The 17,310-nt window shown below is 41.4% G+C and overlaps 2 protein-coding genes and 1 long non-coding RNA gene across 3 annotated transcripts in view; 1 reads left to right on the forward strand and 2 right to left on the reverse strand.

Moving 5' to 3' along the window:
• LOC107312957 overlaps positions 1–5,668 on the reverse strand; it is a 34,948-nt gene extending 29,280 nt beyond the window's left edge. Inside the window, exon 1 of the long non-coding RNA XR_001554703.2 lies at positions 5,413–5,668. This is a non-coding gene — a long non-coding RNA (uncharacterized LOC107312957). The remainder of the gene's footprint in view (positions 1–5,412) is intronic.
• Positions 5,669–5,723: 55 nt separating this feature from the next.
• LOC107312956 (protein CXorf40A-like) lies at positions 5,724–7,302 on the forward strand. Its single transcript, XM_015860822.2, has 2 exons — positions 5,724–6,236; positions 6,849–7,302. Exons 1-2 carry the CDS (start codon positions 5,972–5,974, stop codon positions 7,064–7,066), a joined length of 483 nt encoding a protein of 160 aa, XP_015716308.1. The 5' UTR covers positions 5,724–5,971; the 3' UTR covers positions 7,067–7,302.
• Positions 7,303–8,577: 1,275 nt separating this feature from the next.
• On the reverse strand, positions 8,578–15,708 carry TMEM185A (transmembrane protein 185A). The gene is made up of 7 exons (XM_015860821.2): positions 15,501–15,708; positions 13,881–14,057; positions 12,118–12,325; positions 11,277–11,360; positions 10,290–10,466; positions 9,837–9,960; positions 8,578–9,491 (listed from the first exon to the last, which is right to left on the reverse strand). The coding sequence occupies exons 1-7, from the start codon at positions 15,536–15,538 to the stop codon at positions 9,247–9,249; spliced, it is 1,053 nt and encodes a 350-aa protein (XP_015716307.1). The 5' UTR covers positions 15,539–15,708; the 3' UTR covers positions 8,578–9,246.
• Positions 15,709–17,310: the final 1,602 nt, after the last annotated feature.

Below are 17,310 nucleotides of genomic sequence, written 5' to 3' on the forward strand. Positions count from 1 at the left end.
GAAATGCCACTTGTTATATAAGGATAAAAATATAGAATCCTTAGCAAAAAAATAAATAAATAAATAAATACCAAGGAAACAGGGCTGAAATTTTTATTTAAGACCAGATTTTTAAGCACCATTTTCCTACTAGAAAGATGCCCTTCCAATGACACCTAACCATACATTCCCAGGGGTCAGTGCTAGAACTGATACTCTTTAATACTCTTTGACACTGATGGTGGGACGGAGTGCACCCTCAGCAGTTTGTAGATGACACCAAGCTGTGGGGTGCAGTCAATAAACCCAAAGGATGGGATGCCATCCAGGGAGACCCAAACAAGCCTAGAAGGGAACTCAGGAGAAGCTTGTGAGGTTCAACAAAGCCAACTGCAAAGTCTGGCACCTGGGTCATGGCAAATTTCACTACCAATACAAGCTTGGGGGTATAATGACAGAGCACAGTTCAAAAGGAACTGGGGGGTACTGGTGGATGGCAGCTAGGCATGAATCAGAACTGTGCCCTTGCAGCACAAAGAGCCAACTAGATCCTGGGTGCATCCAAAGCAGCACAGCCAGCAAGGCAAGGGAGGGGATCTTTGCATGTCCCTGTATATTGCAAGGGAGTTGGACTAGATGACCTTTAGAAGTCCCTTCCAACTTTAAGGATTTCACAATTCTGTGATTCTAAGTACACCACCTTTCACATTAAAAACTTTTTTACTGACACCTGAATTCTCTATTGGAAACAAACACCCTGACTAGCCTGCCTGTGGTCACCTCCAGTGCCACGTGGCCCCAGCTGCTTCTTTCTTTACCAACAAGTGCACTCCTGACCTTGCGTGCTGGTACTTATGCCATTAATGTTGGAAAACCACCCAGACAGTGCAGTGGGCATCAGACTGGGAACACACACTGGGAATTACATAATACAGAATACTTGTACAAGGACTGGTCAATGCCCTGGTTTTAGGGCTTCCCTCAAATGCAAGAACAGGAACCACAACAATAATTCAGAAAGAACTGATGGCCTGTGACAGTGCATTTCTGATCCACTGCACCAACTGACAATATTCAGCTGCAGAAGAACACTGTCTTTCCAATTTTAACAGTGATTAATATTTTATTAATACAAAAGGAAACAACTCAGTAAGACTTTGCTTTGCTAAGCAATCATACAAATGAGATCTGTTGGACAAAGCCCATTAGATGAGCAGTAATAAGTTGTCAGAAAAGGAATGAGAACTTACAATTACTACTAAACAAGCATTCTATCCTTCTCTGACAAACAAAGCATAGGTACAACTGACACCACACAGAACATCTCAACGGTGAGGCTGTACTGGTGCTTTAGATGAAGTGTACCCAGACACTGAGCTTTGCTCATCAGAATAATAGAGCACACATCCAACACAAAAGCTACCTGCCTTGAAGATGCAACTGCCTCTTACTGAGCATGCACCCCAAATTCTTCTAGTCAGTACCTTTAAAAGTGAAGCAAGAGTATTGTTCACCAATCATAACAAAGGTATGATGCCAGGGGCAGACCTGACTTCTGGGAGCAGTTGGCTGGCTGAGCTTCTCCCCCCACCCATATAGACATCTCTGGGTAAGATTCAAACACTTGGTAATATTAAGCATTTCCTCAGAAAACTCAGACATCTCTATAGAATTAGTTTCATAACTTGATGTGCTTGTGGCCAGGCTTCTCCTTTCTTTGTGTGTGCTTTGCAAACAGTAAATTTATCACCAGCAATCCCAAAAATTGATGCATCTGTTGCTTTAATAAAGTACACTATTCATGAATCCAGCCATGAGAGTTCTAACTGAATGCAACCAGATTCCTAAAGTATGACCACAGGAATTCACTGAATGCAACAAGATTGAAAGTGTATCACGTTACTAGTACATCTGTAATTGTCATAGTTCAATATATTGAACACAGCCAGGCTATTATCACTGAATTATGGCACCACTTAGAATCTGAGCCCAGCCATCCCCTCTGATATCTGAGCACAGTCTGGAACACAAGGGTTTTATTTTATGCCAAATTATGTTGCACTTTAATGAAACAGGGGTGGAAACACTGGCTCCAGAACACTTCATAACATAACTGGTATTGTGGTAAGAAAGAGACACTAACATTAGTAACTTATTAAAGCAACTTGCTAATTATTTGATACTACCAGATATGAATAACTGTAACTAAACAAGCATCTAGGAACAGGGGGTTTTTTTGTTGTTGATGTTTTTTTTGTTGGTTTTTTTTTTTTTCCCTTTTGTTTCTGTTTTCTTTATCAAATCTGTGTTGCCAAAGAGGAATTGTCCCAGCAACAGAGCACAAGTATGCCACAGCCTATTGCATTGCATGGCATCCTTCCTTGCTTACTGCAAAGGAATTAAGTTATCTACAACAGATACTTCCAAGTTAATTTTGTAAGTAATTCCTACAACTAAAATCATTGGTTGATCGAGTTTAATCATTAGCATTTATGTCTTAGTAGGACAACAACGCTGCCTCTGGAGAAATGGTGTAAGTATTTAAAGGATGGGCAATCACTGAGTACTCGAAAAAGTGTTTCCTCGGTCACATCAGCAGCTCTAGGCCTTTCCGTGAGCCAACATGGGCTGTTCTGTGGGTCCTGGTGCCACCTAGAGGAGAGCTGCAAAAGACCAAGGAGCATAGCACAGGCAGGACCGAGTTGTTTAATTAACATAACTCAAAATTTGATCCAGTTGACCTAACTTTGAGACACTGAGAACACATACTAAATTATGCAATTTGTTTAGTTAAAAACGTGACTTAGCACACATGGGCTTATTATAAAGAGTAAGCTATTTGAAAATTTTCAGAATGCGAGAAAAGGAATTTGAGCTTCACAGAACAATGTGAAAATGCTTTTACTCCTGCATATGAATTCTTTTTCTCATAGTTCTTCCCCGAAATATCTTCTGTTATTAATTAAAAGGGATGAGACAAGTCCTTTTCTCCTTCTTCTGTATGAGTCTTCTGATGAGATGGAACCAAAGGGCACTTACCTAAACACAGTAGGAACTGAAGATGAATTCCTAACCTCTGTAAGTGTCCCACAAGATAGGTATTACTAAAGAAACAAAAAAAAGCTGTCCGTATTTTAGAACAAGTATCTGAAAATGAAAGAAAAACTGAAATAATTATGAAGCTGGAGGGAAAGCATCAATCAGATGGACTAAGAATGCACTCTTTAAAGCAGGACTGGAGAAACATATTATCAAAAAGAAAAGAAAGCTTTCAGCATTTCAGAGGAGATGAAACATGGGCAGGGATCCATGGATGCACAAAGGTTTATCTTTAAAAATCTTTTATGCAGTTGTGTACTGCACCCAAAGTTGCCTGTGGAATAGGGTATCACAGTCAGCATGGAAAGGCAATGAGCTCTCCTTCCCCCGCAGCTTACCTCAGCGTGATGCCATGCATCTCAATAACAACAAAAATCAATTGCTACTGAGAGCTTCCCAAGGTGTTTCAAAATTAGCCGGCTTGGTGCTCACCCTGAAGTCATCACCCCTAATTTAACCTTCAGAAAAGCAGAAGGACCAGCATGGTCTCTGAATACTGGCAACCTTCCAGATTAGGATCACTAAGTGGGTAATACTCAGCAACAGACCAGGTCTGCCCCATGCTCATGTAACTGGGTCTGCTTTCAAACAGGTGGAACATTCAGCAGCAAGACCTGGTGTAAAAGGGGCAAGGTGGGCCATTCTGTATTTGGGGGAGGTGGTGCAGAGGGTGTCTATTACACTGGAGAAGAATTAGAAAAACCTTACATTTGCCTATCAGAAATCTACAGACTCTCACTTACAGAAGTTGTCCAAATTGTAACAGGGTCTGGACAACTTTTTAATTAGAAACTGCAATTCTAGTACGAAAATCCGTGGACTAAAAATCTGTGCAACTAAACTCACTGTCTACAATGGGATTTTAGAAGTTTAACTCCTGGGTTAGTAAGATATTCATAAGGCCTCAGTCACTTCTTTGCACTACATCTAATCTATCTGTCCTCAGTACATGGAATTGCTGGCTCCTTCTTCCACTCAAAGCAATATAAACAATGTGTGCAGCTTCAGACTGCATTCTCAGAAGGAACATGTCTAAGCTCAGACATGAGAAAATTCTGCTGTAAGTAACCAACCATTCATAATACACACAATACACACAAAGAAACAGAGATCAGCATGGTAAAATATAAGCGTTTAAGTTCATTCACAACTAAAGGCTCTTTATTTGGCTCTAAGAATAACATGAGGCTGGAGCTGTTTTTTCAACACATACTGGGGCTATGAAAATGGTAGTGTTTTATAGCTCGGGGCTGTTGGTGGTTGTTGGATATTTAGGGCTTTTTTTAATAGTTACACTAAATTTTATCCACTTTCATGAGCAGATTACTTCTATTTGGAATCCAGTATAGTTACTACCATGTCCTTTGGCAATCATTTGAAGAAGGTTTCACCGTGAGAAGTTACAGGGTCTTTACATTAATGTAATTCATTCTAACACAAATTTTCTGAAAACTTTTGGCATCTCTTACTGATTAAATCAAAATCAGCAGCAAGCTGAATACCTCAGACCAAATTTGTTTTGATTCTGGAGCTTTTAATAACATGATTGTTATATATAATGAACATGCAAGATATAAAAGAGGTTTACAAGCCCTTGACTGCAGTTGCATGAATAATAATGATGAAGTAATGGCAGACACTTATGTTAGCTGTATAAAACAGCAGGTCTTCTTCTGAATGCGCTGAATGGAATATGTAATTTACAGAAACAGGCCTTTCTTTCTGAAGCAGACAACATCAAGCAAATGTTAGAATAAAGAATATTTTCTGAAGCTACTGTAAAACACATGGACAAAAACTAAACCAAAATGAGTAACAGCAACAACAGATTGATCAGACCATACAATCCACTGAGCTGGGCACAGCACAAAGCCTACATGTCTCCATGACAAAAAATGTTTCTGCATTGCTACTACTAGATCATGCATGGTGCGTGCAATTATTCCTCCCTAGGTGCAAGAGTCTACACTTGCTTTTGTTAAACCTCATCCAGTTTCTTACCACCCAGCTCTCCAGCCTGTCCAGGTCTCGCTGAATGGCAGCACAGCCTTCAGGCGTGTCAGCCAATCCTCCCAACTTCGTGTCATCAGCAAACTTGCTGAGGGTGGCCACTATCCCCTCATCAAGGACACTGATGAAGATGTTGAACAAGACTGGACCCAGCACCGACCCCTGGGGGACGCCACTAGTTCCAGGTGTAGAAAGGTGCAGTGGAAAAATACTAAAATACAAGAAAAAGCACGCAGGGCAATCACAGACCTGCGAGGTGGAACCTTACTGGTACACAGCAGTTACTAACAACGTCACAGAACTAAAGCATCCTTTCAACCTTACCCTTCACTGTACGAACTTCCTCTGCCATTCTCAACTAAAGGATCGGCCCATCTCGGATTCAGTGCAACTCTATCAGATCATCCTTCTCATCCTGCCTTTGAGATCCTGCAATTATAACGTGTTTTCGCAGAGCACTAAAAGCCACCGCAACCAGGATTTGCCATTAGCGAGCTCGGTCACTTTCTCGTGCTTAAACGTCACTATTTCCCCCCTCTCCAGCAACCCCTTGCTTTCCTCCCCTCTCAGCCATCCAGCAGGCGGCAGCGCCTCGGCTCCAGTCCCGCGACCGCGCACCCATCGCTCCGCCCCATCACGCTCCTTCCGCCTGCAGCTCTTAGCGCGATGCGGTAAGGGAAAGGAGGGGGCTAGCCGGCCGGTCTTACTGTGCTGGAGGGGGGATAAAGGCCCCCCGGTTCCGCGTTGTCTCCGTAGGGTGAGCAAAGGCACAGCGGTGCTGCTGGGGGAGGTGGATAAGGCTATCGTGGTTGTGGGCATCCGCTGGGCGATAGCGGGGTGCTTCTGGCTGTGAGTTTGTGTATCAGAAACGCGGCAGGTTCCGATGAAAGCAGAGATGAAGGTCGGGTGCCTTTCTTTCCGCCAACCCTACGCTGGGCTGGTTTTAAACAAGGTCAAGACTATAGAGACTCGCTGGCGGCCGGTGCTCGCCAAGTACCAGAACCGCACCGTGGCTGTTCATATCGCCATTAAGGACTGGGAGGATGAGTCGTGGAGGGCGATTCTCTTGGATAGGTTGGGAATGACGCTGCAGGAAGTGCAAGAGCTGCTGGATAAAGGGGAGCAATACGGCAGAGGAGTTATTGCAGGTAGGCAGCCTTGGGCTGTTCCGAGGAAACTTTATATACATCTATATCTTTGAGCCTATGAAATCTTAAAGCATTTTATAGTACTCGTGCTCAAGTGAGGTTATGATTTGGCATTGCTTTTCACGTCGCGTTGGATCAATTCTATTTCAGTTCAGCCTTATTACTTGGGCAGTGAATAGTTTTATATACCTGTAGTACAAAGTTAGGATGGAGTGATGCTGCTGAAGTTATTTTGTGATGTAGAATAATATGTGTTACAGCTCTGAATACTCACCAAGTGTATGTCAAACATTGACTCTTATCGTAGGTGTCAATTCATTTTTCACACCTTGTGTCTCACATTCTCACTTGCATGTTTTTTAGCTATTCCTGCAAGAGAAATTACCTCTATTGCATGTGCCAATGGATTGTTCTGGTTCTATGGTGCTGAAGTCACACTAGCTGTCTTCTGCATCGATTAACACTTGTTTAAGGTGTGCATGTTTTGTACCGTCTTGTTCTGGCAGCATAGATAAGCTGCTTTGTATGTCCTCTGGGAGGTTTTACTTTTGGGAAACATTTTTTCCCCTCATTTCTCAAACATCAACTAATTTATTTTGTTTTCTGATACAGGATTAATTGATATTGGAGAGACATCCCTGTGTCCAGAAGATTTACCACCTGAAGAGATTTTGGAGCTGGAAAACAAAGCAGTTCTCAGTAATCTAGAACAGAAATACTTGACTGTTGTTTCAAATCCAAGGTGGCTCCTGGAACCAATCCCTGCAAGAGGGAGCAGAGGAGTGTGGCAGGTCAACATCCCTGATGAACTGATCCCTTCAGAGTCATAGGAGTTGCCCCATGCTGTGTTTTTTTCCTGTCTAAATGCAAACTTCTTGACAAATCACCTTCTTAAATACCAGTGCATTGATTAGTATTCCTTCCAAAAGTAATTGCTTGAAGAATTGCTATTTTGTAGAGATGACCAAGATCCCATTTTTTATGACCACTACTGAAGATGAGTGTTGTTTTACTACATTTTTTTAAGGTATGTACAGGTGTAAATAAATCAGAATTTTCTAATGCATGATGGAGGTAATGTGTGCTGATTTAAAATGACCGTTCTTTAATAGGAGAGTGGTTTGGCCCTGGAACAGGCTGCCCAGGGAGGTTGTGGATGCCCCGTCCTTGGAGGTGTTCAAGACCAGGTTGGACGGGGCCCTGGGCAACCTGATCTAGTAAATGTGTATGTTTGGTGGCCCTGCCAGGCAGGGGGGTTGGAACTACATGATCCTTGAGGTCCCTTCCAACCCAGGTCATTCTGTGATCTGTGACTGCAGCCTAACGTTATGTGATGTGTGTGTGCGTATCTGCTTGTATAAACAAAAAACAGTCTTCAGAAAAATGATGCTAGCAGTAACACTACAACCTCTCAGTCAGCTGCTGTATCTGAAGCAATCTCTTCAAGTTTGGGATTATAAAGCACCACTGGCAAACAAACAGAATTGCTTAAGGGATTGCCTTGGATTTGTGTAATGATCTTGAGCTCTCTTCTCACATGAAACAGAAGAATTACCACTGTACTGTTCTTCATTTCTAAATGAAACTTCATTTCCTGGTAGCAAGCCCCCACATCTTCTTCAGTGAAAGCCAGTGATGCCCAGCCCTCTTGGTTCTGGCCTGTGGCTGTTCTCTTTTAGGAGATACTTGGAAGTATTTTCTGCTGAATCCCCAGAGCTGAAGGTCATGAGTGAGATGTTTCATGTTTCCAAACTCAAAACTTTCCAGCAGCCCTCTCCTTCCTTGCACTTCCTCTTCAAGGTGTTCTGCACAAATCACTGTACACTATTCATTATCGTCCTACTGTAGATTTGAAATGGAGTGCTTTCAGAAAGGTTCCAGAGCTGCTTCTAAACAAAATAAAGACAGAAAGCCATCAACTTCCATAGAGTAGAATTAAACACATTCTTTTTGACCGGGGTTGATGGAGAAGCCTTTTCTTCAACTGGAGTTCTTGAGGTTGTACCAGAATCTTCTCTTTTGTCACGTACTATGACAGAAGTTGGGCCAGCCAGGTTAACTAGCTCAGAACTAGGCAGAGTATAGGTTTCAAAGACTGATTTCTCCAAAGCAGCTGGAGGCCAAGAAAGCCTGTGAAAGCAGATCTCTCCTCAATTGAAATAAACTGTACCAACATGGACCAGTTCCTATTTTGAACAGTTTAATCATCTGTACTAAAGCTATCACACACACACACACACAAAAAAAAATGGTAATGAAGATTGAGTTAAGATATTTATATCAGCTAACCAACAGCTGTAAAACCTGTAACTAATCTTTCTGGCATAGACCAAGCACACAATGCGAGTGGCAACAGTTTATTAAGCCAAACTAATGAGAGTGACATATACGTCGCTCAAGAGGAGTTAGAAACTGAACGTGGAAAAGCAACTTCACTCCCAAGCCGCTGCAAAAGTGGAAATATGTAACAATGTACATAGCTAACTCAAAAGCATCATGTAAGTTGCTATACATTCGATTTCCTCCCAAAAATCTTTCCAGTCCTTCCTTAGAAGCACAACACACCTGTGCTTTCACAATTAAACTAATGATTGTGGCTGAACAGAAAAGAGGTATTGTATCAAAACATCCACAAACTACTCAGCACAGACATGGAAAATGAGTGTATATTTAGGAGCTGAAAGACACTGGGAATACAATAGACATTTCATACAGGCTTTTTAAAAAAATACTTTTAGATAATACTTATACTGTACAGGACGAGACTTTTAAACAATATATTACACTGCTAAAATGTTCATATAAATACTATACAGGCACATGTGCCAAGTGAACCATTAGGAAGGTTCACAAAAACCTCTGTGGAAAAACTGAATCTTCAAGATCTGATTTCTGTGATCCAAGCCACTGAATCGAGCAAAAGCTATTTTAAATTAGTTGGGACAAGATATGAGATGAATTGCATTTGTCTGTTGATTCCCAGTTCCAGTTTTAACAGGCTGTTGTCATCTTAATCTGGCATATCGATATTTAATTTGGGAGGTGGAATCACGTATTTCCCAGGACTCTGTGTAATCACCACTCCAGTCTTTTTGCGAAACATTGGTGCAATTTTTGGTGGTTCAGGAACTGGGGTTTCTTCTGCTTCGTCATTATCTTCGTGATGAAGATCATAGGAAATATTTCCATATTCACGTAGGAATGGGAAAATCTCAAGCAGGAACTGGCAGAAGTCTTTGCGAATTCCAAACCACCCTAAAAAATAAACACAAACAAAGCACCACCTTTCACATGACTGCCAAACAGAGTTAGAAGTTAACTGAAGAAACCAAGGCTGCTTCATCTGCCTTATGTTCTCTTGATCATTTTCATTAGCTATCTCAAATTTATGTTAGTGCTGCTTCTCAGCATCTCTGACAGCAACCATAGCATTACCAGTTAGACGGTACATACACAAGTGTGTAAGCATATGTACATATTACAGCTATATACACTGTAGCAGCTTTCTTTCAACTCTGAAAGTCCTATTTAAGTTATATTGCCTTGCTGTGTAAAAACACCTAACCGCAACATCCATAGCATCAACTGTTAAATACTTACAGTGATTTCCTCCTTTTTGCCCAAACGTTGTTGCCATTAAAGTTATCAGTGAAAGCCACAGAGGAACAAATATGGGTATAAAAGAGAAAGAATTGTGCCCATCTAGTCTGTGTACTAGTAAAATCTAAAAAGGAAAAAAAAAACAATGTCAGTTTGTAATACCTCTTTGCGAGCCTCTTTGAAACTTACACTGATCTTGAACCTTTAGCTTCAGAAATTAAAGGAAAATGGCCTCTACAGAAATACAAATTGACAGGTTCACCGTGAAGCAGATTTTTCACACAAACATTCAAAAACACAATTCTTGGTTTTCCTTTATATTTACAGTTAGTATTTATTCCCAAACAAAACAGGGCATCTCAATTTCAAGTTCAGAAAGAGAGAAAGTGCACTGCATTCATCACTCACTGAACTAAGAACAAAACATACAAAACTCTTTATGCTTTATCCTACCTCAAAGGTGAGCAGTGGAACTACAATGGTCATCCAGCTGACAGCCATTGTGATGTGTGTCCTCCTTTGTTCAGCAATCACATCCATTGAACGCAAGAACAGAACAGACCAAACAATGTAATAGAGCACTACTAGGCATAGGAAGGACATCAAGATCCACAGTGGAACGCAAACAACCTAAAAGAAAAAAGAAGAAGTTTACTGCTTTTTGCCCTACCCAGTGATGCATTTTCATCAGTCTTTATTTTTTTACATAAAGTATTAACAGTAAGTAACAGTAAGTTGCAGTAAGTATCCACATGATAAGACTAAAAAAAAGAATAAAATCAGGAGTAATCCTCCAACTGATTTCATCTCTAACAAAAGAGCCTTACAAGCCATATGGACTGTTATGAGCCATATCAACTCTCTGAATTCCTGTGTAAGCTCTGTGAACTCTATCAAGCTGAAACAACCAAAAACGAAGTCAAGATAGTTCTGCTTGAATAAAACTTCTGTGACTCTGAGTGGGCTCAAACAGTACTTGAAATTGACTTTGATGTTGTCTACATAGAAACTCCTTGAGCAAAGTGTCCAAGAGGAGATCCTTTACCATGCTTTTTGGAAAATCTTAAGAACAATCATACTCATGACAGGTTATTAGCTTTGTGACAGTTTACAGAAATCCAGATATAGAACTGCTGTATTCTGAAGCCACTTGAAACAGTATATCTAAGTGTGTTTTGATAGTAACCACAGTAAGTGGATTTAGATACATGGTAGCGTAACAAAAGATACTTATCACAAATATTTACTGGCACATTTTAAGTCATCAATCACTTTCCTGGCTGGTTTACTGAACAAAACACCAGACTTTCAGCAAAGGACTGTTCAGTGAGCAAAATGGAGATCACAGACTCTGACTATACACATTAACTATTCCCTGCAGTTAACACTTATATAAAATTTAGTGTTTGAACAAGTTTAAGAAGAAAACGCTTTACATACAAGCCATGGCCATCTGATGATCTCATCAAGTCTGAGGGCAATAAATATGAATTGTAGAATATTAACTGAACACAAGATCTCCAGCTAGAAAGAGAAGATATACTGGTTAACATTTAGGATTATGAGGTTATTTGCAAGACATCTTAGAATCTGACAAACAAAAAAGCCAAGTAATTCAGGCTGGAAAAACAAAAAAGAAATCAGAAAGTAAACTATTTTCTTTAGGTAATAAATATAGATAGAATTTTTTTGAAGTCATTTGTCACACAGCAACAAAGTGGAACAGAAAATTGGTGGGAAGGTTCAACCTCTACTGTCACACCACCAACAGCTGCCTCTAATATTATGGGCAAATATAATGAAGCACCAGACTCAGCAAGGTGTTACTTCTGAACTTTATGGGCCAACCCCAGGTGGGGAGGAATTTTAAAGCTCAAACAAAAACATTAACTGAAAAAACCCAAGAATATCTGTAGTTACGATTAAAACATTTTCTGTTTTACTTAACATGCAAATACCTAAGGCAACCTTGAAATGAAGTTTTTCTCTCAGGCAGACAATGTGTACTACTTCTCAGTAACATACACTGCGTTCCCTTGAATAAATGTGTGATAATAAAAAGACAGGTTTAAGATGCACTGCTATCTGGTAGTTAACAAAAAATAATAAATGAAAGAAATGCTTAAAAAGAAAAAAGTATTATCCCCAAACGTAACTTTTCTTGTTAATAAGTCAAGGCAAACGAAGAAAGGCAGCCATGTATACTATGTTTTTCTGAGAAGAACTCTTAAGAAACTCATTATCTTGCATTGTCCTAGTTTTTATACATCATAACAATTACCTCCAGGGACCTGTCATGTCGGAATCCCCATACGCAGGCTGCAACTGACACAGGAGAAACAAAGAATAATGGCATGAAGACCAGGAGCCAAAAATGAGTTCCTCGTTCGATTCTGTCACACACCAGGACTTCGAACATCAGCAGTAGCAGGTGGATGCCTACTGCAATTAACATCGCTTTGAACTCCACACAAGTTTCTCCTTCTGCTCTAAAAAGAGGTAAAGAGAGTATTCAGTTTACTTGCCAAAGAGAAAGCACACTGCCCTGCAAACAGCCCAAAACACTTTGTTTATAGGATTTGGTTTTGAGATGATAACTCAATTGTTTAAGTAAATATACATCTTACTCCCAATTACCACCATTAAAATACAGCACTTTTCTTAAGTGTTCATAATAACACCACAGAGAGAGAAACTGTGTCGTTGTTTTTTTTCCTATACAAACAGAATTGTTTCTGAACAAAGGCAAATCAGACAGTTCTAAGCCACACAACAGAACAAAACCTGTGCATAAAACTTTCCATTTTGTGTCCATCACAGAAAGAAAAGCAGCATGAATTTATAACATTTAAGGTAGTTTTCTTTCCTTAGTATGTTTAACATCCTATTGAGACTGTCAGAAAAGTTAGCACTTGTGTGATTAAAAGTCTGAAAGCTATTTTAGCTTACGCTGATAATTAAAATATCACAGTCATGCACCTTTGACAAAGAACAAACAGGAGTTTATCATTTGTCCTCATAAGCATCTCACTTTGGAAACGTTACATGTCTGTGTATATCACTGTGTTAAACTATGTGAATATTTCTTATTAAAATGTAACTCAAGCCTGAAGAGAATTATCCGTCTTCACTGCGTATTCAAGCATCATCAACTACTCATTCATCTGTACTCTGAGATTACGTATCAAGGTGAAGAAAAACCCATAATTCTTCAAAACGATCTGTATATTTAAGAAGCTGGTTTTAAAAAATAATCCGATTAAATATAGCACATTCCTAGTGCTATACAGACACATTTTGTATGGAATACATTAAAGCAAAGAATTCTCAATGTTTAAATAGAAAGAGGAGTTCCCCCATGACAGTTTTTAGCTTCCCAAAGACAATACTGATGCTTGTGAGAAGCCGTTACAACTATGATGGATATCTACAACCATATAACACTGTTTGCGTGCACTTAAAATGATTATTACGAGCTATATGTTAAAAACAAACCTTCTGTACGTTGTATCTTATGATTTATAAAAATCTACTTAAGAGTTTATTTCGGTAGTAAAATCACAGAATCACAGAATGACCCGGGTTGGAAGGGACCTCAAGGATCATGTAGTTCCAACCCCCCTGCCTGGCAGGGCCACCAAACATAGATCTTTACTAGAACAGGTTGCCCAGGGCCCCGTCCAACCTGGTCTTGAACACCTCCAAGGACGGGGCATCCACAACCTCCCTGGGCAGCCTGTTCCAGGGCCGAACCACTCTCCTAGTGAAGAACTTCCCTCTTACAACCTAAATCTTCCCTCTATCAACTTAAAACCATTTCCCTTAGTCCTGCTATTGTCAGCCCTTTCGAAGAGTTTACTCCCCTCCTGGGAGTAAGTTCCCTTCAGGTATTGAAAGGCTGCAATGAGGTCACCCCACAACCTTCTCTTCTCTAGGCTGAACAAACCCAACTGTCCTCATAGGGGAGGTGCTCCAGCCCTCCAGCCCCCTGATCAAAATGTACTACGTTCCCTCTGTTCTGCAAAATAAACCCCCACAACTTACCGATACTGTGGGTTTCGGGCCCACACTCCTGTTCCCACGGAGGCACCAACGATGACCATCAGCTTCCACAGCCATATTGGAGCAAATACAGCCCAGTAACTCCATTGAATTTTGTCATCCAGACGTAGGGAGAGCAACACAGAGAAAAGCAGCAGGCAGGCGTAAATAAGAAATTTGCTAGAAAATAAGCAAACAAATTTAGGCAGGCAACTCAATTTGTCAGAGAACAAGTAAATCGGTTATAGCTAAAAACTGAACAGGACAATGCCTATCAGAAAACATCTTTGCAAAGAATCAGAACAGATCTGAAAAGTCAAAGATTCTACTGCAAATATAAAGTGTAATCTCTTTCACATATAAAGTCCCTGCTTCAAGGGAACACATCTAAAGCATTCTTGCATGACAAACGTAACGAATGGACTTCTATAAATAGCTCCCTCCCACAAAGATCCAGTCAAGAGCTGTAGTATTAGAGGCTTAGAAACATGCCAGCCCTACGTGTTGTGGGGAAACACATTCTTTCATAGAAGTCAAATAATATAAGTTAAAAATAGCGTGGACACCAAATAACTGCACAGGACACAACCTCCTCACTCTATAGGAAGGGAAAAAAAGTCCCCCATGCTTAAGCTGCCATTCACCATCGTATCTGCTTTATGAAACACATCATCATGCTTCAACAACGCTCCAGTAATTACGTGTATTTCAAAGCATGGGTAACACAACACGGCACACTCACTGCACAGCAGTAGGAAGCTTCATCCCAGCAGCATAACTCACACTGACTGCTTTCACTCTCATCAAGATAGAACTAGAGGGAATGGTTTTAAGCTGCGCCAGGGGAGATTCAGGCTGGACATTAGGAAGTATTACTTCTCGGAAAGGGTAGTCAGGTATTGGAATGCACTGCCCAGGGAGGTGGTGGAGTCTCCGACCATGGGAGTGTTCAAGAAACATTTGGATGTTGTGTTGATGAATATGATTTAGCTGGGAAGTATTGGTGATGGTTGGACTAGATGATCTTCTAGGTCTTTTCCAACCTTGATAATTCTGTGATTCTGTGATCAAACAGCCATTAAGCATCCACCAAGTGAAGCTGCCTTGCTCCTATCCAGAACAAGACTCTCTGCTGAGCCTTAAAGACATCAAGCAACACTTGGCAACAACAGAACCTTATTCACTTCCCGGAATGCATTTCCCTGCTTTTCCATGACTTTCTGCGTGTTGAACATCGCTGCAACAACGCATTTCCTGCAACGTTTTGTTACTCTTCCTCTTGTGCATGAAACTGATTGAGCACCACCCTTTGTCACCTCTAAGGCCCCAGCACCCCGAACCAGCCTGTGAGCACATTTTAAGGGCTTCTTCGTTTACAGATCCTTCTGTAAACGTTAACGCCAGTGAGACCGAGCTCATCCTTTCCGCCTGCTTGGCAAGGCAGCCCCATATTCAGAGCACCAAAACAAAGGAACGCCGCCCGCGGATCCCCTTATCCGGACGGCGCTCACAGCCCCGCACCCGGAGCGGCCCCACAACAGCAGGGATTCCTCTTACACCCCCTACAGCCTCTAAAGGCCGGACCGGGCCGCCTGAGCGCGATAAACCCCGGGCGCCCCTCACCTGGGGTTGAAGTCCTGGAACAGACCCCGCAGATTCATGGCAGCACAACGCCGCTACGCCCGAGCTCTACCAGCCACACATGGCGAACCACCACCACCGCTTAGATTCGCTTTGCTTGGCCTCACCCGGCCTCGCACCGCGCCGCTCCGCCCCGCCGGAACCGGGCGGGCAGCCGGCACGGCACATGCGCACCGCTCTGCCTCCACCGGGAAGAAGGCGGCGGGCAAAGCGGAAGCGCTTGGGCTGTAGGCCGAACGGGCCTGGAGCTGAAGCATGAGAGCTGGGGGTTTTTGGGTGAAATTGCTGCCATCTAGAGCCCTCGTACATTAAATACATCTCCAGCGTAATCAGTGGATAAGCAACCATTGTGGTTATATGGCTTTGTCTTCGGGTTGTTCGTGTGCCCCATGGAATGCAGAAGTGATGAGGAGAAGGCAGGGTTTTTGCCAGCATTCTTCTTAAGAACACTGTTATCAGTAGCACTTCAGCTGTGAGCATGATTTCAGGTGTTTTCTCTGGCTTATTGCTGTGTACACTGCCTGTACGATGCGTTTCCTCATTGCTGTAGGTGTATGTCAGTGCGCACAGAAGGGGAAAAGCAAATGCAACGTACTCATCTCAAAAGCTTGGCAGCCACTTTCATTTCTATGTTGGATGTGATCACATCAGCTGTTTAAATGGCCCTGAATCAGGTTGAAATTCAGAATTCCACAGATAAGAGTTGCGAGAGTGATTAAATGCACAGGGAATGAGATGTCCTAATGAACTGAGTATTTCAACGACACTGAGATTGCTTACGTTGTGTAAGTACCTTCATGGAGAGAAAACAGCACTGAAGAACTTTAACCAGAGTGAAGGCTGAGAACTTAAGCTAAATAAATTCAGATTAAAATGTTTTTTTTTTTCCCTTCATCTTTTCCGTAACTGCACCTTATTAGTTACTGGAGCAAAGACAAGTTGACATAAGTAATAGTAGCAGGGAGGGTGTATGAGGAAACTGGCAAGCAATCAGGTTGAAAGAGATGTGTGAAAACGTAATGGAAGAAAGGAGAGGGGAAAGAAAGGATGAAAGCTAGGCAGTCTTCAGATACTGATGAGGTAAAAAGGTGATGGAAAGATGCTCAGGAGGGTGAAAGTTGTGCAAAGTATAAACGCTCAAAGTGTGCACTCACAAATGATGTCTTTTTTGACTTTTTGCTCCTAAGCAAAAACTTCACAAAAATTATCCTTCATTGAGCTTTGACCTACCTGGAACCTCTTAGTGCAGCTGCTCACCCACCTTTCTTGCTGCTGATGTACTTCAGCTTTTCTGCTACAACAGTTTGTTCCTGGAGGCAGGCGAGCCCTGAGCAAGAGCCCTGAGAAAGAAGAATAATTCCTTCATGTTGGATCCCTCTACTTAAGGTAACTGTGCAGAAAACACACACAAAGATTTTGGTAATATTTAACTGTTCAGATATAGGTTCTTAAATTTTTCAGTGTGTCATCATTTCTAAAGAACTCTCACTACAAGCTCATAGTCATTTACGCTCACAGTAAACCTCTAATACTGATCAATACAATGAGCTGTGTTTTACAGATTAAAATGATGCAGAGAAACTAATGGCTGTGACAGGCTCCATTGTCAGCAAGTTTAAATTAAATGTAGAGCAAAAAGCTGTGATGGCTAAGAAAACATGCACTGCAATTGCAATGGAAAAGTGATACATCCTTGCTAAGTGTTTGTAAGCATATTTTTTTCAATATACATTCACTGGGCACTGCAATGTAACAGTAATAATGCCAGTGCTGTATCAACCATGCAGTAATT

This window comes from Coturnix japonica, chromosome 4 (genome assembly GCF_001577835.2).
Source record: "Coturnix japonica isolate 7356 chromosome 4, Coturnix japonica 2.1, whole genome shotgun sequence".
NCBI lineage: Eukaryota > Metazoa > Chordata > Aves > Galliformes > Phasianidae > Coturnix > Coturnix japonica.

Coding starts and splice junctions, on each gene's coding strand:
- LOC107312956 (XM_015860822.2), top strand. CDS start 5,972: ATGAAAGCAGAGATGAAGGTCGGGTGCCTTTCTTTCCGCCAACCCTAC. Junction 6,237..6,848: donor CGGCAGAGGAGTTATTGCAG/GTAGGCAGCCTT, acceptor TTTCTGATACAG/GATTAATTGATATTGGAGAG.
- TMEM185A (XM_015860821.2), bottom strand. CDS start 15,538: ATGAATCTGCGGGGTCTGTTCCAGGACTTCAACCCCAG. Junction 11,361..12,117: donor GACATGACAGGTCCCTGGAG/GTAATTGTTATG, acceptor TTCTCTTTCTAG/CTGGAGATCTTGTGTTCAGT. Junction 9,492..9,836: donor GCAAAAAGGAGGAAATCACT/GTAAGTATTTAA, acceptor TTTATTTTTTAG/GGTGGTTTGGAATTCGCAAA.